A 27,600-nucleotide genomic window follows, 5' to 3' on the forward strand; every position below is an offset into this window, starting at 1 on the left:
ATAGTTTTGATCTTTTTAAGGATTGCACAAAATCTCTTTTTAAATCTTCCATCATATAAACTGAACATTGCATATGCAGAAAAATGTGAACATCATGTTTGTTTTGAGAACATATCTTTTTTTTAGTGTGTATTACTGAGCTGTTTGTAGATTTAATTATTCCATTGTAAGTAGCAGTGTATCATATGTAGAAATAGTCTCATCTAAGTCACTGGTTCAAGCTCCTGAATCCCAAATGTGGCGTAAAAATTCATATCATTTGATGCAACATCAACATTCATTTTTTTTCCCAGTCACAATTTCTTTTACAGATATTCTGGATTGCATTTGTAATTGTGCAGCATTGTGCAAATCTGATATCAGCATATTGCGTACTAAGAAGATAACATTACAAAGAGCACAGGACCATAATGTATGTCCTGAGCGACAGAGGTGCTTATTACCTACTAATGAGTGATCACTAGATCGAGAATGCAGGGTGAGTCAAAAAGGACTTTACAGCTTTGGAATGCTATAAAATTTTATATAGAGAACTTACAGAATCAGTAGATGTGTCATTTTTAGCAGATAATCTCAAGTTTCACATAAGAGTATGAAATGTCATTTTGGTTTGGTGTGACTGTCATTTCTGATGTGGCAAACATCACACTGGTAATCAATATCTTCCCACACTCATTGCAGCAAATTGGGTGTAACTTGTGCAATGGCAGCATAGATTCGATTTTTCAGCTCAGCTAAATTGTTTGGTAGGGGAGGAAATACACACGGCCTTTAATGCAACCCCAGAGAAAGAAATCCAGTGGTGTCAAGTCTGGGGAGCGAGGTAGCTACGCATTTGACCCTCAACGGGTAATCCACCAACCTACAGAGCAATTGCCAAAAAAACCTCGAACTTCCTTGAAAAATGAGGTGGTGCACCTCTTGCTACTAGTAAACCATCCCATCTCAGTCATCTTCATTGATCTGTGGAATTAAAAAATTTCAAGCATATCCAGATACACAATACCAGTGACAGCACGCCCAGCACCAGTTAAAGTTTTCATTTTAACTTTGATGGCGGAATGGGGTTCTGATGCATTGCGTGAATCAAACTTGAGGTTGTTGCTACAAAATGACACATCTATCGATTCTGTAAGTTATCTCAGTAAATATAATCTATATTATTCCAGAGTTGTAAAATCTTTTTATCTCACGAGACTCTGAGGGCCATAGACACGGGTTCCCAGGTAGATGCTGTGTTTCTTGACTTCCGCAAGGCGTTCGATACAGTTCCCCACAGTCTTTAATGAACAAAGTAAGAGAATATGGACTATCAGACCAATTGTGTGATTGGATTGAAAAGTTCCTAGATAACATAACGCAGCATGTCATTCTCAATGGAGAGAAGTCTTCCGAAGTAAGAGTGATTTCAGGTGTGCCACAGGGGAGTGTCGTAGGACCGTTGCTATTCACAATATACATAAATGACCTTGTGGATAACATCGGAAGTTCACTGAGGCTTTTTGCAGATGATGCTGTGGTATACAGGAGAGGTTGTAACAATGGAAAATTGTACTGAAATGCAGGAGGATCTGCAATGAATTGATGCATGGTGCAGGGAATAGCAATTGAATCTCAATGTAGACAAGTGTAATGTGCTGCGAAGACATAGAAAGAAAGATCCTTTATCATTTAGCTACAATATAGCAGGTCAGCAACTGGAAGCAGTTAATTCCATAAATTATGTGGGAGTAGGCATTAGGAGTGATTTAAAATGGAATGATCATATAAAGTTGTTCATCGGTAAAGCAGATGCCAGACTGAGATTCATTGGAAGAATCCTAAGGAAATGCAATCCGAAAACAAAGGAAGTAGGTTACAGTACACTTGTTCGCCCACTGCTTGACTATTGCTCACCAGTTTGGGATAGGGTTGATAGAAGAGAAAGAGAAGATCCAACGGAGAGCAGTGCGCTTTGTTACAGGATCATTTAGTAATCATGAAAGCGTTACGGAGATGATAGATAAACTCCAGTGGAAGACTTTGCAGGAGAGATGCTAAGTAGCTTGGTACGGGCTTTTGTTGAAGTTTCGAGAACATACCTTCACCGAGTAGTCGAGCAATATATTGCTCCCTCCTACGTATATCTCGTGAAGAGACCATGAGGATAAAATCAGAGAGATTAGAGCCCACACAGAGGCATACCAACAATCTTTCTTTGCACGAACAATACAAGACTGGAATAGAAGGGAGAACCGATAGAGGTACTCAAAGTACCCTCCGCCATGCACCGTCAGGTGGCTTGCGGAGTATGGATGTAGATGTAGATATTACCTTAGCTAGTTGTCATCTACGTTCTGCTGACTTGGTAAACCTCAAGTTCTGAAACCCTTACATCTGCTCGTTCTTATAATGGGGAAATCTACCACTCATCAAAATGTGTAGCTTTTTCTCAGGTTGGTGAAACCTGATCATTCTCATAGGAGGTACAAAACTTAAAATGTAAAGTTGTCCCCTACTTGTAGGTTGATTTGAAACACCTCAATACTTTATGAGGCAAGGCCCTATTATAGGTGGTATACCCCATTGCTCTACTGACCTTTAAACTGACTTTCCCAGCCATTTACATGCATTAAATTCCCCAGCAAAAGTATACAAAAAATAGAATCATGAAGAGAGATGAATTATCATTGTATACGAACTGTGTAATATTGATGTGCAAATATTAATATTTTTTCTACACAGTATTAATATTTTTGGATTATCAAAATATTACTATATTGTTGCTCTTTGTATATGCTACTGCAGCTGCTGTGCTGGTGTGGAACCAGCAGATAGCAGGAGGTTGTACATAGCATCAAACATGTACTGCATGATGCACAATAATTTCTTATATGATGAGCAGTACATTGTACACAGGACTCTTAACAAATCATACAAGTTTATCTACAATATTAGCTATTTGCCAGGATACTTCAATATGTTTGAAACTCTGTCTCTCCTGTTTGACATCATCTGCTTCAGGCTGTAGACTTGCGGTACATGTGCCATTGTAACAGCACACAGTGTCCAAAAACGACAAACACTACAGAACAAAACATTATGAATGTGAATGCTGTCACTGGTTTACTGTGTAGGAGAAATTAGTATTTTCAGACAAACTTCACTTCAAACTGCCCTGTAGTGATATCGGTGTATGTATTAGACATTATTGTGTTGGTCACACCCACGCGGATAGCCAAGCCTCCGCGACAGGGATGTGTGCTGGTCCCAAATCAAATCTGTCCAGTGGATGGATGATGAGGGCTGGCATGCCAGCCAGCCTGCCTGTATGTGGTTTTTTAGGCAGTTTTCCACATTCCGCAAGCTGAATACCAGGCTGGTATGCATGTCCCCTCACCGGTTACACAGTTTTCAAATATTTCAAAAATTTTGCTCGCTTTCGCCTGAATAACACTATACATGGATCAGAGTAACAAAGATATTTATGTCTAGCTGTTCACAGGGCTGCTACTGCAGCAACAACCAATCAGAGAATGCACTTGACTGCACCTCCTGTTACGTTCACCATTGTTGAATCTCTCTGTTACTGCAGGTAGCGGCTACTGTAGCCATTTGTAGATGATGCTTGCAGCCATTAACATTAACAGTTGGAATCTGTTTCGTTTTGTGGTTTATTTCTCTGTGCAGCGAGTTTATTTTGCACTGCAGAATGCCTTAAACCAGTAGCGGAAATGTGCATAAAAGTGTGGCTGCTAAACGGAAAGTTCAGTGATCTACTCATACTTTGTGTGCCAGGCACGTGACTTTGTGTGCTCGATGTGAGAATATTTCGAGAAAGAGAGAGACAATGGTGCAACTCTGTTGACTCTTAACGAAGGTTGTCGAAAGAGCTACAGACACCTTGAAGATACACACAAATACTGTCGTCAGAATTTGTAAGGAGAAATACTGTGCAGAAGGGAAAGAGCCTGATTCATCCAAACAGCAGACACCTGGGAAGAAGAGCAGGAGAGAACCAAGCGTAAAAATTCAACAAGATGCTGTTTGTCACCACATATATGGATCTTGCAATTGAAAAGAACAATCAACTATTAAAAAATTGTGGGTTACTCATCGTGAGGCAGAGTTATTAAGTGGCAGCAAAATGTCTCTGTTAATGGTTGTCAGAGCCCTTGGTTTTTGGTAATGGACAGAAAATTGTAATTAGGAGAGGCAGCATTGTAGCATGGCATTGTCGATTTTTAAGAACTGTTGTTAAAGTGCCATTTGAAGACATTATGTGGCTTGACGAAACCTGAAGAAATGTAGATCATTCTGTCAGGAAAGACTGCACAGATGGTAGTTTATGTTGAAATTCTGCTATTGTCCTGGGAAAGGGCGGAAGAATTATTGTCTTGTGTGCTGGAAGTGCATCTGGTTTCTTACCTAACTGTCTCCACATTTACAAACTGAGGAAAACAAACGACTACCATGAGGAGATGAACCACAATAGTTTTGTGAAGTGGTTCAAGGGTCAAATCTGGAAAATGTAAATCAGTTGTCTGTCATTGTAATGAATAATGCCTCATACCATTCAGTTATTAAAGATAAAGTGCCAATGAAGGCAACAAAAATGTTGAAATGTTGAAACACCACAATGTGAAAATTCAAAATGATTTATGTAAGGCAGAACTCATGGAAATAATAAAGAAAGATAAGCCACAGTTTCAACAGTATGTTATGGACAAGGTAGCTAAAGAACATGGCCACAGGCTTCTTAGGCTTCCACCATACCACTGCCACTCTACCACCATCGAAATGCTTTGGGCACGAATTAAAAATTACGTGGCAACAGAAAACAAAGCTTCACTGTGGCAGAAATTCAAAGATTATTAGAGGAAGCAATGGCACAAATAATGCAAGAGAAGTGGAGAAATGTTATACACCACACAGAAACGTTTGTTAAAGAACCGTGGAAAAGTGAAGTGAGTGTTGAGACTAATATAGAGACTAATATAGAAAATATAATTATATCCTTGGGCAATTCCTGTGGCTACTCCATGGACCAGAACTCATATAACAACAGTGTCAAGGAAGAAAGCAATTATGAAGTGGCATTTACCCTTTGCCTCAATTCGTCTTTATGTTTTGTGCACAATAATCATCATCTCATTATTAAGGTATGCACAAGTGTGACATTCTGCATGCACACTTCAGTGATTGGTAAGTACTCAAGCAGCTTATATTATTTTAATATTGTTAGTTATTGTATTTACATAAACAATTCAGACCCATTATAACACTCCTTACATATTGAATACGACAACTGAACATGATTCATTCTGATTATTGAAAAACAGTGCTCTTCTTGTTGCTTGTAATGAGATATACAAATAATAATAGCACAGTATCATTTTATACATGGGAGTGTGTTTGTCAAGCCACAAAGATATAACAATCCTGTAAAGCGAACTCAATACTGTACATTAAAATTGGCAACGTGAGAAGGTACTGCAGTAAGGAACCACACAGCTGTTGCTGCTACAGCCATAGTGCATACACACGCACCAGCAAACCAAAAACCTCACCCCCTTTCATGCTCAGCTGTGCTTCATTGTCAATCACTTTGTTGTTCTGATCCGGTCATACATACAGACATGTGGGGGGGGGGGGGGGTGTAAACATATTCTATCCTGGTGGCCTAATTGGGTGGCAACAGGAAGGGAATCCGGCCACCCCTTAAACTAATCATTGCAAATCTATAAATAACCTTCCCAATCCTGTGTCGATGCAGGACAAAGGCGTAGAAAAAAAGAGATTATTGTGGTAACCTTAACATCACGTCCTGTATGGGAGTCCAATGGTAGAGGCATTATTGCGTGCATCACATGATATTGACCCATATTTATTGAGTGAAATTTGAACAGCAAAATAAATTAGAGATTTGAGTTGCCCATTAAATAATATCATCATTTGGCATTGGTAACTGGATGTGTGGGTCATTGCATGTAAATTTATTTTGTAATGCCAGTTTCGTAATCCTGCCATTCATGTAATGCTATATGTACAATGTTACTCTTTCAAGGAGGGAGACCGCATCAGTGTGTAATGCACACATTATTATAATTTTACTGTAGTAAATAGTGTTTCAAAGAGGCATTTTCTATATGTTTTGTGTTCTGTTAGGACCAACTGGCAGTGAGATAATAACAACACATGTACTAAATGGGAGATGGAGTGGTGGTAAGAGAAAGAGAAGGTGGGGGGAGTGACCACAAGTTTTCACTTGTACATTTTCTCTGGGCTTATTTCATTGTGTATTTTGCTTCCCTTTTTGCTAAACTTGGTGATGAATAGTTATTCTATAGAATATTGGCCTGGTGACCAGTCGATGCATCATCCTTGACCTAAGGTGTAATGTGACTTGAGATCAGCAGACAGTTGTTCCAGCTATTGGTGTCATCTTTTGTAACCTGGCCTCTACATCTCCTTCAAGCAGATTCTTAACTCTCCCCGAAATGCCAAATGGGACCTGTTCCAGTCCTTTCGCTAGCAGGATAAATACATAATGTGTAAGCCGCCAACCTGATTTCCTGTAGTTTCTTGTCACCTCTTTGGTAGAATGTCAGTCTATTGTCTTGAAGTTGAAAATCTTATTTAGTTTTTGATGATGTTTGCGCGGAAAATGTAACCAACACCACAGTTTAGGTTGCACTATTTTTACTCATTTGTTAGCCTCGGCATTGTATTGTTGTGACATTGACCAGTTTTTCTTTGTGAGATTATTGGCACCGAAAAGCCGGTTGGCACCCACAAAAAACCAAGAGTCTAGTTGCAGAATTACTCAAATAAATTGTAAGGGTACGGAAGCACAAATAATGAAACACTGTCCAATAATCAATGATAGTTCTGACAAGTCACCAAACAAAAAAATTTAAGTGTGGCATAGAACGCAGCCCATATTTACACAAATCACCATAGTTGACATACAGCATTTTCTTTTTAGTAATCCACTAGAGAGACGTACACTGCAGTAGTTTACTCAGTTCAGTCATTAATGAAAGTCACAATTTTCAACAATCACTCGTTCTGATGACAATAATAGTCCAGGCCTTATATCAAGTCCAACACATTTCCATTCAACTATTCATCAACTTGAGTTAAAAGACATCACTTTAAGCTTTTAAACATGGACATTATTGTGTTTTCATGTATACCGATACAGGTATTTTTGCAAACAACTTGTGCATGACAATTACATGAACATACACTGTGGCCATACCTAACTAAAGTGTTACATGCTTGATACTTCAACTAGGACTGGGCACAGACTTCGAGTGACGCCTGACTGTATAAAGACTGTTAAATGAACAAATTGTTATTTCAGGAACTCCAAAATCATTTGAAAAATGGCAAGGTTAGATTTTGCAGTTTATTATGGACTATAATTATTGCTAAAACTTTGGTTTGCCAAAAATATGCTACTCGAGAAATTTAGAAAAGTTTATGTCTTCACTTCATGCATCCACGTTGGGAATATCTTACATATGAGTACAAGCACCATTGTGAAAATTATTGTAAATTGTGCAAAAATGTTAATTGATGATTCAGTCAATTAATAAAGTCTCATCTGGTGCATGAAAACCTGGTTAACGAAAGTAGAATGGCAAAGGTCAGAATCTAGGGTAGGGAGGACAGAAAGAAAGCAAATTTTAAGAGAGGTTAGAACTGAGACAAACCTTAAGTTTGAGAAAGAAATCAAAAAACATAATTCCAGCTTATTACATCAGCATAAACAGCTATTGGTTAAGAATTTTCAACAGTCAGCAGATATTATAACTCTACCAAATTTTAACTCAGTCAATGTGAAATGTCAGCTATCTTTATTGCATCAAAATATTTGAGGACTGAGAAATAAAATTAATGGATTAACTATCTGCATAGATGAATTAGAGTCTTCAAACCCAGCTGACATAATCTGCCTCTCTGAACATCATGTGACCACTGGTATAAAACTTTTAAGTGTTACAGGGTTTAGGTTAGCATCTCACTTTTGTAGATCAGAAATGGAGAAAGGAGGAGTTGCCACATTCATTAGGAACGGTCATAAATTTAAGAACATAGACATTCATAAATTTTGCCTAGAACAGCATATGGAAGCATGTGCAACAGAATTAGAATTTCACAAAAAATCCTTCATAATATTAATTGTATATCGAGCACCTGCAGGTAACTTTAATTCTGTTCGTAAACCACCTTGAAGCTGTACTGGCCCATTTAACAACCAAAAACAAAGAAATAGTTGTTGCTGGTGATTTCAATGTAGATTTCGTTAAAGACTCTCCCAATAAGAACTTATTTGGGTTAGTAACACTATCATTCAACTTCATTCCCACTGTAAAGTTCCCCACTAGGGTAGCCACTTGCTCACAAACAGCCATTGACAATATTGTTATAGAAAAGTCCAATGAACAGAATTATATTACAAAACCAATAGTCAATGGCCTCTCAGACCATAACATGCAGTTCCTTCTGTTAAATGTTAATACTGAACAGGATATAAAATCTGTTAAATCTGAGCTCAAGAGGGTAACCAATAAGCCAAAAATTGATTATTTTAGGACACTCCCTCAGAGACATTCACTGGACTGATGTTTACAGTGCTCATGGCATGAATGAAAAATATAACACTTTTGCTAATAAAGTACGTACCTTATTCCAACACTGTTTTCCCCCCAAAACTTACCAAGGTTAGAGCAAAGTCTACAAAAAAGCCATGCATTACTCGAATATGGGTATCTTGTAAAACAAAAAGAAAACTGCATCTGTCAATCCCGAAACAGTTCTGATGTTGATGCTATAGCACATTACAAGAAATACTGCAAATATTAAAGACTGTAATACGGATGTCAAAGCAAATATATTACAAGAAAATGATAGTCATATCAGATAACATGATGTCTGCCTTGTGTCTGTATATGTGTGGATGGGATATGTGTGTGTGTGTTGCGCGAGTGTATACCCGTCCCTTTTTTCCCCCTATATACATGTCCTGCTTGTGTCTGTATATGTGTGGATGGATATGTGTGTGTGTGCGAGTGTATACCCGTCCCTTTTTTCCCCCTAAGGTAAGTCCTTTCCGCTCCCGGGATTGGAATGACTCCTTACCCTCTCTCCTTAAAACCCACATCCTTTTCGTCTTTCCCTCCTCCTTCCCTCTTTCCCTGATGAGGCAACAGTTTGTTGCAAAAGCTTGAATTTTGTGTGTATGCTTTGTGTTTGTTTGTGTGTCTGTCGACCTGCCAGCACTTTCATTTGGTAAGTCACATCATCTTTGTTTTTTATATATATTCTAGATCTACAAAAGTGAGATGCTAACCTAAACCCTGTAACACTTAAAAGTTCTATACCAGTGGTCACATGGATGTTCAGAGGCAGATTATGTCAGCTGGGTTTGAAGACTAATTCATCTATGCAGATAGTTAATTCATTAATTTTATTTCTCAGTCCTCGAATATTTTGAAGCAATAAAGATAGCTGACATTTCACATTGACTGAGTTAAAATTTGGTAGAGTTATATTATCTGCTGACTGTTGAAAATTCTTAACCAATAGCTGTTTATGCTGATGTAATAAGCTGGAATTATGTTTTTTGATTTCTTTCTCAAACTTAATTAACAACCAGAAACAAAGAAAATAGTTGTTGCCTGGTGATTTCAATGTAGATTTCCTTAAAGACTCTCCCAATAAGAACTTATTTGAGTTAGTAACACTATCATTCAACTTCAGGGTAGCCACTTACTCACAAACAGCCATTGATATTCATATAAAATATGATTCCATGACTTACCAACGGGAAAGCAGCTGGTAGATAGACACAATAAAAAAACACACAAACACACACACACACACACACACACACACACACACACAAAATTTCAAGCTTTCACAACCAGCGGTTGCTTCGTCAGGAAAGAGGGAAGGAGAGGGAAAGACGAAAGGATATGGGGTTTAAGGGAGAGGGTAAGGAGTCATTCCAATCCCCGGGAGCGGAAAGACTTACCTTAGAGGGAAAAAAGGACAGGTATACACTCGCGCGCTACGCGCAGCGCCACCCACATTAGCTTATTTGTTTTAGTTGTAAATATTTGTCATGTATTGTTGTTTTTCTGACATGTTCCACATCCTGGAGGACCTCCTCACTACGGACCAATTGGAATGAAAGTAAATCTAATCTAATGAGTACTGAGGTACAGTCAGCAATGTGCAGATGTAGCTGTTTCTGAAATCTGAATATTAATTGTTTCATAAATTAATTAGTTTCACATAAATTTGAAATCCATTAGTAGAATTTGCAGTAGCAGCAACAGAATTGCTCACACTTGAAGTTAACAAATTCTCTTGTGTGAGTTCTTTGAGGGTAGGCCCCAATATTTTCACCATTTTGGAATTCATGATACACATTTTCACAGGATTTCCTCTGGGTCTGCTCTTTCCTCTGATGGACACTTTATATCCATTGCACTTTTTGCCATTCTCTCCCTCCCCCTCCCACCTCTCCCCCCCTCCCCACCCCCTCTCCCCTCTCCCCTAGCGATGAAGCAGATTTGAGGTCAAAACACAGTATGATTAAACTATTTAAGCTGTGTTTGACAGAATGGGACAGAATGTAGTCCTTCTAGTGGTTGGGCATATTGCTAATATTTGGTTTTTTGCTTATCATCAACTTTTATATGCAACTTATCTTGAATTTTTAAAGGCTTCTCCTGTGTTTGTTAATTTGTCATAATTTGGTGGCCAGTTTAAACAGTAGGGTTCGACATCCTGTTGACAGTGAGGTCGTGGGAGATGAATGCTACTAAAGTATGATCGGGCAAGGTTGGGGAAAAAAATTGACAATGTCCTTTTATAAGGAACAATCCTGGCATTCTCTTTAATTAAGGTAAGGAAAACCTCCAGAAAACCTGAATCTGGATGGCAGGCAAAACATGGAAGTTAAACACCACTCATCCTGAATGTGAGTCCAGGCCCTTAACCTCTGTTCCATGTCACTTCATGTCTGTTAAAAGATGCCATTTTTAAAAGTAAAATGACTGGTGAGTGACCACGTACTATATTACCAATGAAGAAGTTTTTTAGAAGTTGTGCCTTACACAAATCAGCTTTATGGAGTCCACTTAGTAAAAATATGATCATCGGAGATTAACCCAGAAATGGTGACGACATTGAACACAGATATGGAGTTAATTCTGAATTATTTCAATTTGTTGAACAAGTGGATATCTGTTTATTAAAACTTCAGGCCATTGCTGAATACAGACACAACATACACTATGTGATCAAAAGTATCCGCACACCCCAAAATCATGTTTTTCATATAAGGTGCATTGTGCTACCACCTACTTCCAGGTACTCCATATCAGCAACCTCAGTAGTTATTAGACATCTTGGGAGAGCAGAATGGGGTACGCTGCGGAACTGACGGACTTTGAACGTGGTCAGGTGGTCGGGTGTCACTTGTGTCATATGTCTGTATGCAAGATTTCCACACTCCTAAACATCCCTAGGTCCACTGTTTCTGATGTGATAGTGAAGTGGAAATGTGAAGGGACACCTACAGCACAAAAGTCTACATGCCGACCTCGTCTATTGACTGACAGAGACCTCCGACAGTTGAAGAGGGTCATAATGTGTAATAGGCAGACATCTATGCAGACCATCACACAGGAATTCCAAACTGCATCAGAATCCACTGCAAGTACTAGACAGTTAGGCGGCAGTTGAGGAAACTTGCATGTCATGGTCGAGCGGCTGCTCATAAGCCACACAACATGCCGGTAAATGCCAAACGATGCCCCCTTGGCGTAAAGAGCGTAAACATTGGATAACTAAACCGTGGAAAAACGTTGTGTGGAGTGATGAATCGTGGTACACAATGTGGCGATCTGATGGCAGGGTGTGGGTATGGTGAATGCCCGGTAAATGTCATCTTCCAGCGTATGTAGTGCCAACAGTAAAATTCAGAGGAGGTGGTGTTATGGTGTGGTCATGTTTTTCACGGAGGGGGCTTGCACCCCTTGTTGTTTTGCTTGGCACTATAACAGCACAGGCCTACATTGATGTTTTAAGCACCTTCTTGCTTCCCACTGTTGAAGAGCAATTCGTGGATGGTGACTGCATCTTTCAACACGCTCAAGCACCTGCTCATAATGCACAGTAACATCTCTGTAATGGACTGGCCTGCACAGAGTCCTGACCTGAATTCTACAGAACACCTTTGGGATGTTTTTGGAATGCCGACTTCGTGCCAGGCCTCACCGACCGACATTGATACCTCTCCTCAGTGCAGCACTCTGTTAAGAATGGGCTGCCATTCCCCAAGAAACCTCCCAGCACCTGCTTGAACGTATGCCTGCGAGAGTGGAAGCTGTCATCAAGGTTAACGGTGGGCCAACACCATATTGAATGCCAGCGATACCGATGAAGGGCGCCACAAACTTGTAAGTCATTTTCAGCCAGGATACTTTTGATCACATAGTGTAATCTGTCAATTGAACAGTAATATGTATGATTGTGATGGTTACATTCACAAGCTTTTTTGTTTGGAATTTATTGTCTTTCAGGCTAGAGATGTCGACAAGTTTGTTTGAATATGAGCATATTCAACAAGGTTGACAGTGGTGCATTCTTTCTCGGATTTCACTTCTGTGTAACTGCTATATCTCATGATGGAGTGCTGCCATATTATGATAGTTTGCTGCAAAGTATGTGTTTAATTTTTTTTTATGTTGGTCTGAGCTTTGTTGGCCGGTTGCTCATTCTCATAGCAGTAAAAAAACTTTACGTATGATGAATGAAACAATGAGGAAAGCAATTTTTGTTGCTATTGTGTTGCATCTCAAATAAGTTTTTGCGAACTTGTGTCCATCTTGCATTGTTTAACAAAATTTCATCTTACAATTGTTGTAACAGTTATGAAGGTCAAAACAGCTCCAACTGTTAGTGGCTTGTTTAATTATCCATATGTTTCAATCTTCGCTAAATCCATTTTCAAATAATAACAGAACTTGGCTGAGCAAACTGTTAATCAGTTTCTTGACACTGAATTGTTACTTATTCTACAAGAAGTTATCACGTTTCATATACAATAAGAACATTTTGTATATCTAGTAGTAGCCTTTTTAGTGTAATTTTTGTGAGTGTGTATGAAAATAATTAAGTGTTGGCAAATTATTATTCATTTTTCCAAGTAACAACATAGTGGTTTGGGAATGGTATAGTTTCCCATTTTAATTTTGAGTTGTTCTCCAGTTATACTCTGCATAATTGGTTCATAGAAACATGATGTCCCACATCCTTCCCATAAATTAGTCTTAGCTCATTTTATACAGCTTATTTATTACATCTTGTCTTGCAGTACGGTTGGTATTGGGGTCCAATTTCTGGAGAGGCAGCTGAAAAAATTCTGTCAAACGAGCCGGATGGGTCATTTATTGTTCGTGATAGTAGTGATGATCACTACATCTTCTCACTCACTTTTAAACTGCATGGTTGCATTCGTCATGTTAGGATAGAACATGATCAAGGTATGTCTAATATTAGGTGTCGTTTTTTGTAAAGTGTTTACATATTTGACCTTTCTTGAATATTGGGTTGCAGCATATTGTTATATATTGTTGATAACGTTGTCTGGCAATGGTTATGGTACAAAGAACTACAGTTTTTCTGCCTTTTTTCGTGTGAAATAACCATTACATTTATTATACATTATATTTGTGGTTATACTTTGTAATTTGGCATCGAATTTCATTGTTTTTCTCATAGGAAATTTTAGCTTTGGAAGTTGTACAAAATTCAAAAGTCATACTATTGTGGATTTCATCGAAAATGCAGTAGAACACTCAAGAAGTGGGCGTTATTTATTCTTTCTGCATCGTAGACCAGTACTGGGCCCGATGCGAGTGCAGCTATTGCATCCGGTGTCTCGCTTCAAGCAAGTTCAAAGTCTGCAACATATGTGTAGGTGAGTATGCCTGAGATAGATAAAAATTTTATATTGCCATAAGTAATTAAGATATTAGATTTAACAACATCATTTAAAAGATTCACAGAATCTTGAAAATTGTGAAATAAAATGCTTTTTTCAATTCCCAAACAGAAATTGATAGGGGAAGAGTGTAGAGGAAGAACTCCAGGAAGCATAGAAAACATACCTAGTAAAAGAAAGGCTCATTTACCAACAAGCTGAACAAACAATTGTAGCAGAGCAGGGACTCAGATTACAAGCATAGGTGATTCTTTAGCTGTCAGAACAGTTCCTTAGGCAAGAGAGAGGGAAAGATAGGGAGTAGAAAGAAAGGGAAAGATAGCGTAGAGCATTGGGGGGGGGGGGGGGGGGGGAATAGCTGGCAGTTACTGATATGTCAAAGATGAAACTAACCTCAAATGAAATCACGGGTTGCTAAAAGAAAGAAAGAGAGAGCAGACAAAAGCTGATAAAATGCATTGTGAATGGGGGATGAAGTGCATGAAATTATTAGAACAGACAAACAAGGAGACATTCACTGATAGAGAAATAGAAGTTGAGTGTTTGAAGTATAACGAAGAGGGGTGTAATTAAGGGTGTAATAAGACAGTAGGAAGCATCACGTATCCCTGTACACAGGAAATGGGTTCAACTTACAATTTTACAACTTTATCCAAATTTTCATTTGTCACAACATATTAACACTCTAACTGCTGCAGAGGTTGTTGTTACTTGCAATTTCGGCCACTGTATCATTATCAGTTATCTGACTACCTGCTCGCTAAGTTACTTGTGCTCAGGCTGCTATTTGGCATTGAGTGACGCATGCAGCCTACCTCACACTGTGCTAGATATTTTCTGGAGTGTACAGTGGTGATTCCATATGTTGCTTTGACTTTGGCCACTGTTAATCTAACAGTTATTCGGACACTCAACAGTTCCTGATTTCAACGCTTCTCTGTGAATGTGTGCATGTCCGAAGGAACATTACATCATACTTCTTCACAACAGAGGCCCTGCAATTTGTATTTATCAGCCAACACCGGGCTTGTGACTTCCAAATAAAATGTCTCCCCTGTGTAGGAATAGCATTAAAGGGATTTATAAGTACAGGTAAGACACATGAACGACGATGTATGGAAGTTGGGTTCTGTCCGTGAGTCGTGCTCACACAGCTGAAGCAGTTAAGAGGCAGCCACTTGCATAAAGTGAGGAATCTGTGTTTGAGTCCAAACCCAGCACTAGTTTTCATTCTCTTCATTCCACTCTACAGCTGAAGGTGGTTCATATGCACAACTGCGAATACATTTCATGAAATTATATTTGTCTGCTGCCACGGCCATGGTAGTACTACTACTTTTCCAATGCATACTAGGTGGTCATAAAAATGTGAGCTGTGAGGCAAACCACCATACTATAGAAGCCCATTTCGTATGTCACTTACTTGTCTCTCATGACGTCTGTGAGTTCTTCCAAATCTAGATCATCCATTGCATCCATGTCTCTTTCATCTGTTTTAACTTTGAACAGAATTTAAATCTTCATACCATATTTTATTGTAATTGATTACCCAGTTCTTTTATATTATTTATAACAATCCACTGTCTTTCTGATTTACTGAGCATTTTGATTCTTTTGTAGGCTACTGTTTGCCCCCATGAGTACTATTTTCCGTTACACCTATAAATATTCCCATGAATCTTGATGGGCTTTTTTTATTGTTTTCTTAATGTTATTTAGTTTTTGTTGACAAATATGGTGAGTTTCTTCAGATGGATCGCTGCTCAATTATTTAATTTAAGATTCTTACTATAAGGATGACATGTTGAGTTGCAGACAGGCACGACAAAAAGACGCTTACGCTTACGCATTAGCTTTTGGCCAAAACCTTCGGCAGAAAAGGAAACTCTTACACATGTTTGTCCACACAAGCAAGCACGCCTCATGCACATATGGCTGCATTCTCTGGCAGCTCGGACTGGAATATTCCATTGTTTAAGATAAGATTCTTGTTTTTTGCTGATTAACCACTTCTGTCGCTTCATCACAAATTAGTAAACCTTTTCATTTCCTATCTTTTTCTTTTCACCAACTGCTTCATCAGCACCTTCCTTGATCAATTTTTCTAGACTGTGCTATTCTTTATCAGTATTGTTTTTCATATTTGTTCTAGAGTGTTGTTTACAGCTGAGGCTTAAGCCATTGCACAAGTCAATTTATAAGTATACAGATGAAAGACTTCTATGTGTACTTATTTGAGATCAGAATAATTCAGTTCAAACATTTAGTATTTATGTAGCACACTTCATAAATTTATCTATTCTGTAGTTGAGTAAAATCAGTGATGCAGTAAATATATCTTTAAAGATTTTCCAAAGGTTTTGAGCTTAGTAATTGTTTTTGTGTTTCTAACAAGGGAACCTCCCCATCGCACCCCCACTCAGATTTAGTTGTAAGTTGGCACAGTGGATAGGCCTTGAAAAACTGAACACAGATCAATCGAGAAAACAGGAAGAAGTTTTGTGGAACTATGAAAAAAATTATCAAAGTATACAAACTGAGTAGTCCATGCGCAAGATATGCAAGATCAAGGATAGTGTGAGTACACGAGCGCCGTGGTCCCGTGGTTAGCGTAAGCAGCTGCGGAACATGGGGCCCTTGGTTCAAGTCTTCCCTTGAGTAAAATTTTATTTTCGCAAAGTTATGATCTGTCCGTTTGTTCATTGACATCTCTGTTCACTGTAATAAGTTAAGTGTCTGTGGTTTGCGACCGCACCGCAAAACCGTGCGATTAGTAGACGAAAGGACGTGCCTCTCCAATGGGAACCGACAACATTTGATCGCAAGGTCATAGGTCAACCGATTCCTCCACAGGAAAACACGTCTGATATATTCTATACGACACTGGTGACGGCATATGCGTCACATGACAGGAATATGTTGTCGACCCACCTAACTTGTACACTTGGCGAATGGGTAAAAAGATTCTTCTACCTTGGCAGATTTAGGTTTTCTTGTGGATGTGATAATCACTCCCAAAAAAGTGATGAAAACATAAGACTTTGTCAGATAAACTGAAAATAAAAAATTAAAATATTCACTCCAGGGAAGACTTGAACCAAGGACCTTTCATTTCGCAGCTGCGCACGCTAACCCTGAGACCACGGCGCTCCTTTGTTCTCTTTGCTTTATGTTGCGTATTTTACGCATGGACTATTCAGTTTGTATATTTTGCTTATTTTTTTCATAGTTCCACACAACTTCTTCCTGTTTTCTAGATTGATCTGTGTTCAGTTTTTCAAGGCCTATTCACTGTGCCAAATCTGAGGGGGGTGCGATGGGGAGGTTCCCTTGTAAGATGTTTGTTATAAAGTTTTACTCCCTTGTGGAAACCACTGTTTTGGCACTGGAATGTGTTGATTTGGGTCCTGTGTAAGTTTTTGTTTTGTCTGGTAAAGTGATCATGAATAACATTTCTCTCTCTCTCTCTCTCTCTCTCTCTCTCTCTCTCTCTCTCTCTCTCCCCCCCCCCTCTCCTCCCCCCCCCCCCACCACACACACACACACACACACACACACACACACACACACACACACACACACACACACTTTTTTGTAGTCTGCAGTCATTACCTATATTACATTTATTTTGAAAAATATAAGGGTTTCCGTAATGTAAGTGCATAGACAGTAAAGGACAACACCGGAGATCTTAGAGGTTTACATCCAAACTGATTCTAATTGCAGTGTTTTGCAGTTTTGAAATGTATTTAAAAGAACAAATTTTGTTTAGAACAGTGGTCAAACATACCATTAATGAATGTGGAAAATAGACTCTCAGTTTATGATATGATTATGACCAGAGTACAAAACACTCCAACAGACTAAAGATTTGTAGACTTAGTAACTATGCAAAAATGTATGATAGATAAGATGCACGCAGAAATGGCAGATGCTGCAGCTGTTAATAATCACTTATTTGACACCAATGAACTGCCCTTTAACATGATTTAATGTTCATTCATGGCTTGAAGATGTTTGCTCGACTGGAACTGGTGTTCAGTGAATGAATACATCTTAGGGGGGGTTTTGTGAAATGTTTATTCACTATCCCTAACAACACATTACAGTAAGCTGTGGATTTGTCTGTTTTCACTGCCTAAGGTACGTAGACTGCTCTCATCTTTAGCCCCTCTAGCTTCATTTATACAAGGTGTCCATAATTTCCATTTCAACATACTGTAGAAAGAGAACCACTGCCCAGAATGATGTCAAATTTGAAAGGCATATTATTGCTGCAAGGAGAAATGTCACGGAAGGAAAAAAATTAATGAAAATTTTACCAATATGTAAATGGGGTCAGCTGGAAATGACAGATAAATCGCAACACGACAGTCAACAGTTGTGGCACTGTTAGTTAGGTAAGCTCGTCCATCATGGCTAGGTCGTCCTACATTGGATGGGAAAAATCAGTTTTTAATTGTCCTGAGGCCAAAAACCATACGAAAAGGAAAATGACATTGGTTTTCAATTGTCATGGGACCAAAAACCGTGTGGTCGCCCCACAGTGTCGCAAAACATTGGAAAGCGGAAGCTGATAAGGCTTGCGCCAGAAGTTGCACTTGGCTTGCATCCAAAGTTGTGGTTGATAAAGCATGCTCACAAGTGCACACTGCCAGTCTGTGTTAAGCTGCTACAAAGGCAACTACATTGAATGATGCACAGAGATGCCTTGTTACTTTCATCTTCACCATTCTACGATGTGCAAATCAGTTGGATGTTTGGAGCTTAAGAATGGAGAGAGAACATTTACAAGCAAGAATAAGGCAGCAACTTCAAGAGGAATTGTGTGTTATGCACTCTTATATCATTACTTACCGTACCTTTCATTTCAGACAGATAGCAAACAAAGACTTTGGTAATGCTTATTTTTATTGTAATTGGCCAATGACTGTATTTACTTGTGGTCATCGTAAGGTTGGTGAAGGTGAAGGTGTCTGTCTTGTGCACAGGTCATGGTGTCTATGAACAGGTGCCCTAGACTGCCGATTGTATCTTATCACAGATAAAGTATGTCATGATTTAACCCAATTGTCCTTTCTTTGAGGGGAGACTTGCCTTCAGTTTTTAATTGTGTTGGTGTGAAAAATCACATAAAAAAACAAAATGACATCATTTTCTAGTTGTCATGAGACTGGTGCAGGACATGTTCAATATGCTGTTCACTGTTTTCTGCCAGAAGTTGAAATTGAGAAACAGCATGTTCCACAACAGGTGGGAGTGTGTTGGGGGATCATGTTCAAATGTATTGCACAATATGTGCCTTCAGCTCAGCTATGTTCATAATTGGAGCACTGAACACAACATCTTTCATATAACTCCAGAGCCAGAAGTCACACGGATTAAGATCAGGTGATTTGCACAGTCAAGCTGTAGGGAAATAATGGCTGATAATTCTAGCATTTCCAAATTGTCTATACAGCAGCCACTGCACAGGTTTTGCAATGTGCGGAAGAGGGCCATCATGCACAAAAATGATCCTACCCACACATCCACACTGTCGAATGTTTGGAATGATGTTGGTGTGCAAAAGACTCACACTATTTACCAGTGAATTACAAGGAACAGGACCCACAGGATTCATCTCCTCAAAAAAATGCGGCCCTATGATAAATGATGCCATCAATCCGCACCGCGCTGATCACTTTTGTACTGTTTGTTATCTTTCTTGTTTCTTAGAGAACTGAAAAATTGTTTGTGGAATCTTACGCAGTATATTGTGGTAGGACAACACTCTCACCACATGTTTTTGAATGGGAATAATACGACCAGTTCCAGCACAATTTCAGCAAGAATTATTTTTTAGTAGCTGCTGAAAGATTACACACTGCGGATCTCGTTTGTCTAGGGGTTTTTTGTAGTTTTGTCTGCAAAATAATCTCTCCAATATCAAGCATGGCCTGGGTTTTGTTCTGTTTAAAATAAACTCCACCAGATTGGAAATACTTTCAGCTAAAAATTATATTTATTCGTACTTTTTGTTAGGAGCTACACCATTTTCACTAACAAAATTGATAATCTAAATCCATTATACTACACTTACCATGAAAGCATGCCCATCTTCCTCCAGTACTGATAAAGAAGTGGCGGGCAAGCCAACATCCTAGATTCTTTGGATAAATTGTATCTTCGGCAGTTGATTACATTACACTAGCCCACCAGACTTACAAGTGTACCCTGGTCCACTTGTCAGTCCGATACAGAAATTGCATAACTGTCTTGGCTTCTATACAACTTTTTATGACAACTCTAGCAAATTGTTCATTCTTACATCACCCATTGACTCCCTGCTTTGTCTCACAACATAAATTACATAAACACACATATTGGTTTGTTGCCCAGAAACTTACTATAAAATAGTACCATAGTTAAAAGATTTTCTCATATTAGAATAAACGTAGCACTAACTCCTGTATCATCAATGATGTTACAAAAGTATATGAGTTCACCAATACTAAACTCTCATGAACTTTGTAGATTATGTGATAGATATCATGATTAAGAGGTGAAAGAAGCCAGCATAAAGTATCTGCTTTGTGTGATCAACACAGCCAAATAAAAATGGATATTCATGATGAGCATGACGTAAAGCAAAAGCACACTTGCATATACAAGAAAGTATAGCCTATTAACTATAGAACTTATAAGCATTATGGTTTATTTAAGTGAATGAGCAAGATTTCAAAAATTATGAGATTTGCTATTCTCACACAGTCGGGGTGGGTGACATGTATTGTCTCCTAGCATCATCATTAAAATAAAATCCCTCATTTGTCAAGTATAAATATTTTGCAATTCATTAAATACCGTACAATTACTTAAACAAGCACGTTGGAATTACGAACTCTAATCTTATAACAGAATTGAGTGACAATCAGTCTAGATACAACATCATTTTGCACGAGATATGTTACATGACTTAGCATGGTGATTCAATTTGTTCCTGTGACTTTATCTCACAGGATTTCATTTTTCTAGTAAAATTCTTTCCAGATAAAGGCATATTTGTAGGCTCAATTTGTCCTTTTTTCAATATACGGCTTCAAAGAAACAACGTTCCTAAGACCAAACAGCTTTCTCGACTTGTGATGTACTAATTGGTACGCATTCGAGTGGGGGTCCTCAATAATCTCAAATGGCCCAATGTGTATATATAAAAAAAAACTTCTTGAGTTCTGCTGTTAGTAACTTCGATCGTTCATGGGATTTCACTAAGACATGGTCGCGTACTCTGAATGTGGTAGCTTTTATTTTTCTGTTTTTCCTAGATTCACCTACTTTCTTCGTGGTTTTCTTTACAATATCTTCATGTTCTTTCATTGATATTAAGGCACATTGTGGAAAGTCTAAGTCAGAAATAAGATTCACTTGTCTGAGATGAAACATAATTTCATATGGTGAAAATCGAGTAGAGCTATGCTGCAAGCTGTTCGTGATGTCCTCAAAGTTGTTTACAAGGTCGGACCATGTGACTACAATATGTCCTGCAAAGTCTCCCTATTTCCCTCATGCACCTTTCTGCTGGGTTTGAAGATGGGTTGTATGCTGGTATCAAGATGTGTTTTGTGTTAGTTTTTTCCATGAATGCTTTCCAGTTTTTTTGTGAACTATTATCAGATGTATTGCTTTAGGTTTCCCTAAGCTCTTGAAGTAATCTCTCTCAACCTTTGTAATGATCTCTTTACTCATAGCTTTACGAACAGGATAAAGTTTAATTAATTTGGAAAATACATCATCCATGATGAATATAAAACAGTGACCACCTTTGCTCTTAGGTAAAGGGCCATAAAAGTCTACAGCTACTAAATCTAATGGCTTATCCGGAATAATGTTCTGCATTTCTCCCTGACATGTTCTGTTACTTACTTTTGCTCTTTGACATTTGTTGCATGTTGATATTTCATTCCTCACCTTTACCACGTTACAAAAATAGATGTTTTCTTGTAACTTTGTTACACATTTCTGTATTCCACAGTGACCATAACTTTCATGGGTGTGCCTTATTAACTTGTCTGCCTCACACTCTGGCCAACATAGCTTCCAATTGTCAGAGTCCGTGTCTGTTCTTCTAAAGAGTGTTCCCTTAAAGACCTTATATTATTTGTCAAGTTTATCGTACATCTGTTGCCTAAACAGTCCTTAACCAATTTCCAGTTAGGATCGTTATTTTGTCCCCTCCTGATGTTATTGCAAAGTGTCCTTATGAGCTTTTCATCTTGGATTCCCTTCATGTATCTTATTTTAAATTAATTTTCTTCCTCTTGATCAAACATTTCCTCATCTCCTCCTACTGGTAGCCTGGATAAAGCATCAGCTACTACATTTTCTGACCCCTTAATATACTCAATTTCATAGTCAAACTGTTGCAGGAACATTGCCCACCTGGTTAATCTATTATGATATAGTCTACACTCCTGTAAATAACTTAAAGCTTTGTGGTCTGAATACACTTCTATCTTGTGTCCTAACAGGTATGTTTTAAATTTTGTAAATGCCCAGTGTACCGTAAGTAATTCTTTTTCTGTGACTGTGTAAGTTCTTTCATGTTTAAGTAACATTATACTGGCAAATGCAATAGTACAATGAAGTTTTTTTCCATTCACAACTTTCTCCTGAAATAGCTCTGTTCCTAGTCCATAATCACTGCTGTCAGTGTGAAGACAAAATGGCAAACTAAAATCTGGTCTGTGTAAAAGATTGTTCGTACAAAGTTCATTCTTAATTTTCTCGAATGCTCTCTGACACTCTTCAGACCAATTCCATGTAGCATTTTTTCTAAGTAAGTTGCTTAAACATGTTACATTAAGGCATTGTCCATTTATATATTTTTGATAGAATCCACAGATTCTGTAGAAAGATTTCAATTGTTTTCAGTTTCTAGGAGATGGAAAGTTTACGATAGATCTTATTTTCTCAGGGTCTGCACTTATCCCTTCCTTAGTAATGACATGACCTAAAAATTTGAGTTCTGACACACCAAATTCACATTTTTCTAGTTTTAATGTCATTCCTCCTCTTCTGAGTTTTTCACACACCTTTTTCAATAACTTCAAATGATCCTCCCAACTTTGATTTGACACTAATATATCATCTACATAAATGGTTAATTCTGACACAACTTCTTGGCCAATTACATAGTCTAGTGCTCTTATAAATTCTGTGACTGATGAGTTTAATCCGAAAGGCACTATACAATATCGGTAACATCTCCCATTGTATAAGAAAGCAGTGTACTTTCTAGAACTAATTGCAAGAGGTACTTGATGAAAACACAAAGTTAGGTCAAGGCTTGACATAATTTGGATATTTTTAAATTTATATAACAACTCATCAATGTTCTCTGGGCGGTCAGTTTCTCTGTATAAACATTTGTTTAACTGTCTGGAATCTAGCACTAATCTGACTTGTCCAGTAGGTTTATTTACAATGACCAAGGGATTATTATAAGGGCTTGTACTCTCAATGATTTCACAAACTTCCATCTTTTGTAATTCCTTCTACACTGTTACCCTTTCCAAGATTGGAATACTTTACAGTTTTGTAAAGAAAGGTCCATGTGGTTTCAACTGCAAAGTACATTCGTATCCGATTACTTTACCTGGTATATTGCTAAATACATCACTATATTCCCACAAAAATAATTTCAAATCTTGTTTTTGGTTCTCAGTTAGTTCTCTAGCTTCGGCTACTTTTTCATTTACCAAGTTTTCAAACTCTATCTCATCTGTATCAAAATCTGTGACTTGGTTTTCAATGTACTTACCTTCTTTTGTAAATTCAATACTGTTCACAGTCTTATTCATACTCGACACATTTGATGTAAGAAGTTTCATAGCAATGACTTAACCACTTGGTAGAGTCATCATTAATTTCTGTCCTACCCAGTCAAATGCTGCACTTTTATTATCCAAGGCATGCCTAGGATCAAATCCTCTGAGAGATCAGGAATAATGAGACACCCATGTGACCATGATACTCCTTCAATTTCAAAAGTAATAAAAGCCTGACTCCTTACTGATTTACTGTGCCTCCCAGAAGCACCTGTTATTTTAATTCCTGCTACAGGTAACTCAACATAACCCTTATTAGTTTTCAGTTTTTTACTTAATGATTCTGATATCCCAGATATTTGACTTCCTGTGTCCACTAAATACTTTCCTTTCCATGATCTATCTGTACATCAATAAATGGACTGGTTACATCAAAGTAAAATTTTTTATTAATATTCTCATGTAATAAGTCATCTTCAGTCTCACTAAAACCCATATCCCTTTCTAGTGTCTTTACCTGTATCATTACTTCCAGGGTTATATGCTTTTATTACCGTGATTGCCTTTTCTTTGGCCTGGTTACTATTCCTGAATTTTTCTTTAATCCAACTACATTCATTTGTGATATTGTGTGTCTCTCCTTTATATTTATCTCTTAACATTTGTGAAATGTGGTACTTAATTCTATGCCACCATTCTGGATACAAAGTTTCATATATATCAAGTGTTACCTTTCTGAAATTTTCATCATCCTTAATGGCACTACTGTTAATCCATAAGCTAAGCAAAAATTGCTCACTATCTGACATTTCATCATCTACTCCCTTAATGCTGTTAAGATTACCTGCTGTCAATTCCCTCTCATTGTTTTTCTTACATGTATTAAGATCAAATAGCTCATTGGCTAAAATTCTGACATCCTTATCATTCAAATTGTCAACTGTGTTCATGTGTACCACCTCACTAATTGCATTACTATCCTATTTTATATTAGTAGTCCCTAAAGCTCCCAACTACTCACTTACACCAATAAAACATCTTTCTTCACTGCTATCCTCAGTCTCCTTTTCTTCCCAATCAACACCACAAAAATTATCCTCTGCATCCTCTGCACCCTTACCTTCAATATGCAGATACACATTTAAATCATCTTTACTATGTGCAATTTTCATTCCTAGCCCACCAGACTCTTCCATAAGTTCTCTAATTCCTAACACACTTTGATCATTTGAACAACTATTTTCCAGCAAGGTGTCCCTCTCAGCCCACTCATAGAGTAAATCCAAGTTTAATTCTTCTTCACGGTTCTCCAAGCAAGCAGTGTCTTTAAATAACTTACCTTTTGTTTCTTGTTTATTTGTATGACATTATTTGTAACAGATACCACATTAATGGGATAACACTTCTCCTTAAAATAATTACTCATTATGTCACTGGCATTTTTCTGTTTAGTTTGGCTGTTTGGGTTGGCCCTTTCCATTTGTGTATAAGTAGCTCCTATCTTGCGGACCGCCAGTGGAGCCCTATTCAGTTTTTTAACTCCTGTATTGTTGCCTGTTCAGTTCTCCCCATACCATTATGACTATGCAACTCCTTTGGTTTATTTTCAAAGTGTCTGTTACCAAATTGATTATTGTTATTTCCATATTGATCCTTGTAATGGAAATTGTTTCCTTGTGATCCCTTGAAGTTGCACTGGTGATTTCTCTGATGAAAATCATTACTTCCAAAATTGTGTTTGCCCAGTTTGTATGACCTGTCTTTTGAAAAGGGTTTTGACTATGGTATTGTGGTTTTATAAACTGGTCCATTCAAGAATTCACTTTTTATTCGAGCGTGTTCTGTCTCTGACCAGAATTTACTTAAGAACCTCTCCTCAAACTCTGCAAAAGCCATTCCCTCAATACAATGTTGATTAGTCCATGACAGTGCTTCATCTTCTAGAAATCTTTTCACAAATTTAATTTTCAAATTATCATTCATATTTGGAAAAAAATTATCTTTGCAATGCTTCAGGAAATCTACTGGATCTATACTGCTCTCATCTGAAAAGTTTTTTTACTGGAATATTGCACCACATATTGCCAATATTGTTTGCCAAACTATTGGTTTCCATATTGCTACTAACACTTTCAAGTTTCTTAGTGATGTCATTAATACTATTTTCTAAACTCTTGACTTCATCTTTGCGTATTTGCTTATTTGCATCTATTTTTTCAGTAATGATTCCTATGTTTTGTTCAAATTTGCCTTCTGCTTGAACAATTTTATCATCTACATTAGAAATACAAGCAGATAATGTATCTTCTGCTTGTTTGATATCTGCATGCACAACTTTAAATGCATTATGGATTTTCTCTCTACCTGTGCTAATTTCAGTTTTCAGATTTCTTTTACTTTTTTATCTACATTTTTAACCTTTCTCCCAACATAATTGACCTTACCCGTGATCTGATTATGACTCAAACTGGAAATTTTTGCTTCTACTTTTTGAAAGTTTTCGTCATTTTTCTTTTCATATTCTTTGAACTGTTTTTCAAATCGATCACTGATGTACTTAAGATTCTGGTCTAACTGAGCAGTGTTGTTTTGCTCCATTTGATTAAAACGAATCTCACTATTTTTCTCCATTTGTTCCAAATGAATCTCATTAGCACCGAGTCTGTCTTTAATATTTTCTAACCACTCCCCGTTTTGTCTGTTAGTGTCATCAATTGCCTTAAATTTTCCCTCCGTATAATTCATTATTGTTGATAACATGTCTTTCCATACGAGTTTCAACTTTCTCTACAGGATCAAGACTATTCCTGTTGCATTCACTTTCGTATGATAAATTTACAGTGATACTAGCATTAGCGATACCGTTGCCAATACTTTCCTCTTTTACAATTGTCATCACAGGAATAAACAAAAACAAAAAATTTATCTTTGCTAAAGGATACTAAATTATCTTACTCACAGTTCACTGATTTTCTTATCTTATAACATCTTCTCTGTTGATTGGTGGCTGATGGAATTCACAACACTGAAACAATGCACTTACATGAATATTGCTTTTTTGTTGCACAACACTGTACACTTTTATCTTCTTTCTTGACTTATTGCGCCGTTATTCTTGCTCCAGTAACTGCATTCCGTTGTCTTGAAGGTGTCAGCATACGACTTTCTTGAACATTTTCATCCAGGATGTATGAATTCTGCCGTTGTCTTCGCAATCTCGGTGGTAATTTATTTCGATAACTTTTTCAGTAATCCCGGACGACGACACCATATTGTACTGGTTATTATCTTTCTCGTTTCTTAGATAACTGAAAAATTGTTTGTGGAATCTTACACGGTATATTATGGTAGGACAACACTCTCACCACGTGTTTTTGAATGGGAATGATACGACCAGTTCCAGCACAATTTCAGCAAGAATTATTTTTTAGTAGCTGAAAGATTACACACTGCAGATCTCGTTTGTCTAAGGGGTTTTCGTAGTTTTGTCTGCAAAATAATCTTTCCAATATCAAGCATGGCCTTGGTTTTGTTCTGTTTAAAATTAACTCCACCGGATTGGAAATACTTTCAGCAAAAAATTATATTTATTCGTACTTTTTGTTAGGAGCTACACCATTTTCACTATCAACATTGATAATCTAAATCCATTATACTACACTTGTCACAAAAGCACTTCCGTCTTCCTCCAGTACTGACAAAGAAGTGGCGGGCAAGCCAACATGTGCCCAAAAGTTGCAGACATCCCCGCTTCCTAGATTCTTTGGTCTACTGACCTTATAA

At 37.7% G+C, this 27,600-nt stretch overlaps 1 protein-coding gene across 3 annotated transcripts in view; it reads left to right on the forward strand.

Moving 5' to 3' along the window:
• LOC124794878 overlaps positions 1 to 27,600 on the forward strand; it is a 79,210-nt gene that overhangs the window by 21,492 nt on the left and 30,118 nt on the right. For all 3 annotated transcript variants that reach the window (XM_047258562.1, XM_047258564.1, XM_047258563.1), the window contains exons 5-6: positions 13,379 to 13,547; positions 13,786 to 13,984. In XM_047258562.1, the coding sequence (XP_047114518.1) occupies positions 13,379 to 13,547; positions 13,786 to 13,984 (368 nt within the window). The remainder of the gene's footprint in view (positions 1 to 13,378; positions 13,548 to 13,785; positions 13,985 to 27,600) is intronic.

Source organism: Schistocerca piceifrons, chromosome 4 (assembly GCF_021461385.2).
Source record: "Schistocerca piceifrons isolate TAMUIC-IGC-003096 chromosome 4, iqSchPice1.1, whole genome shotgun sequence".
Classification (NCBI taxonomy): Eukaryota; Metazoa; Arthropoda; class Insecta; order Orthoptera; family Acrididae; genus Schistocerca; species Schistocerca piceifrons.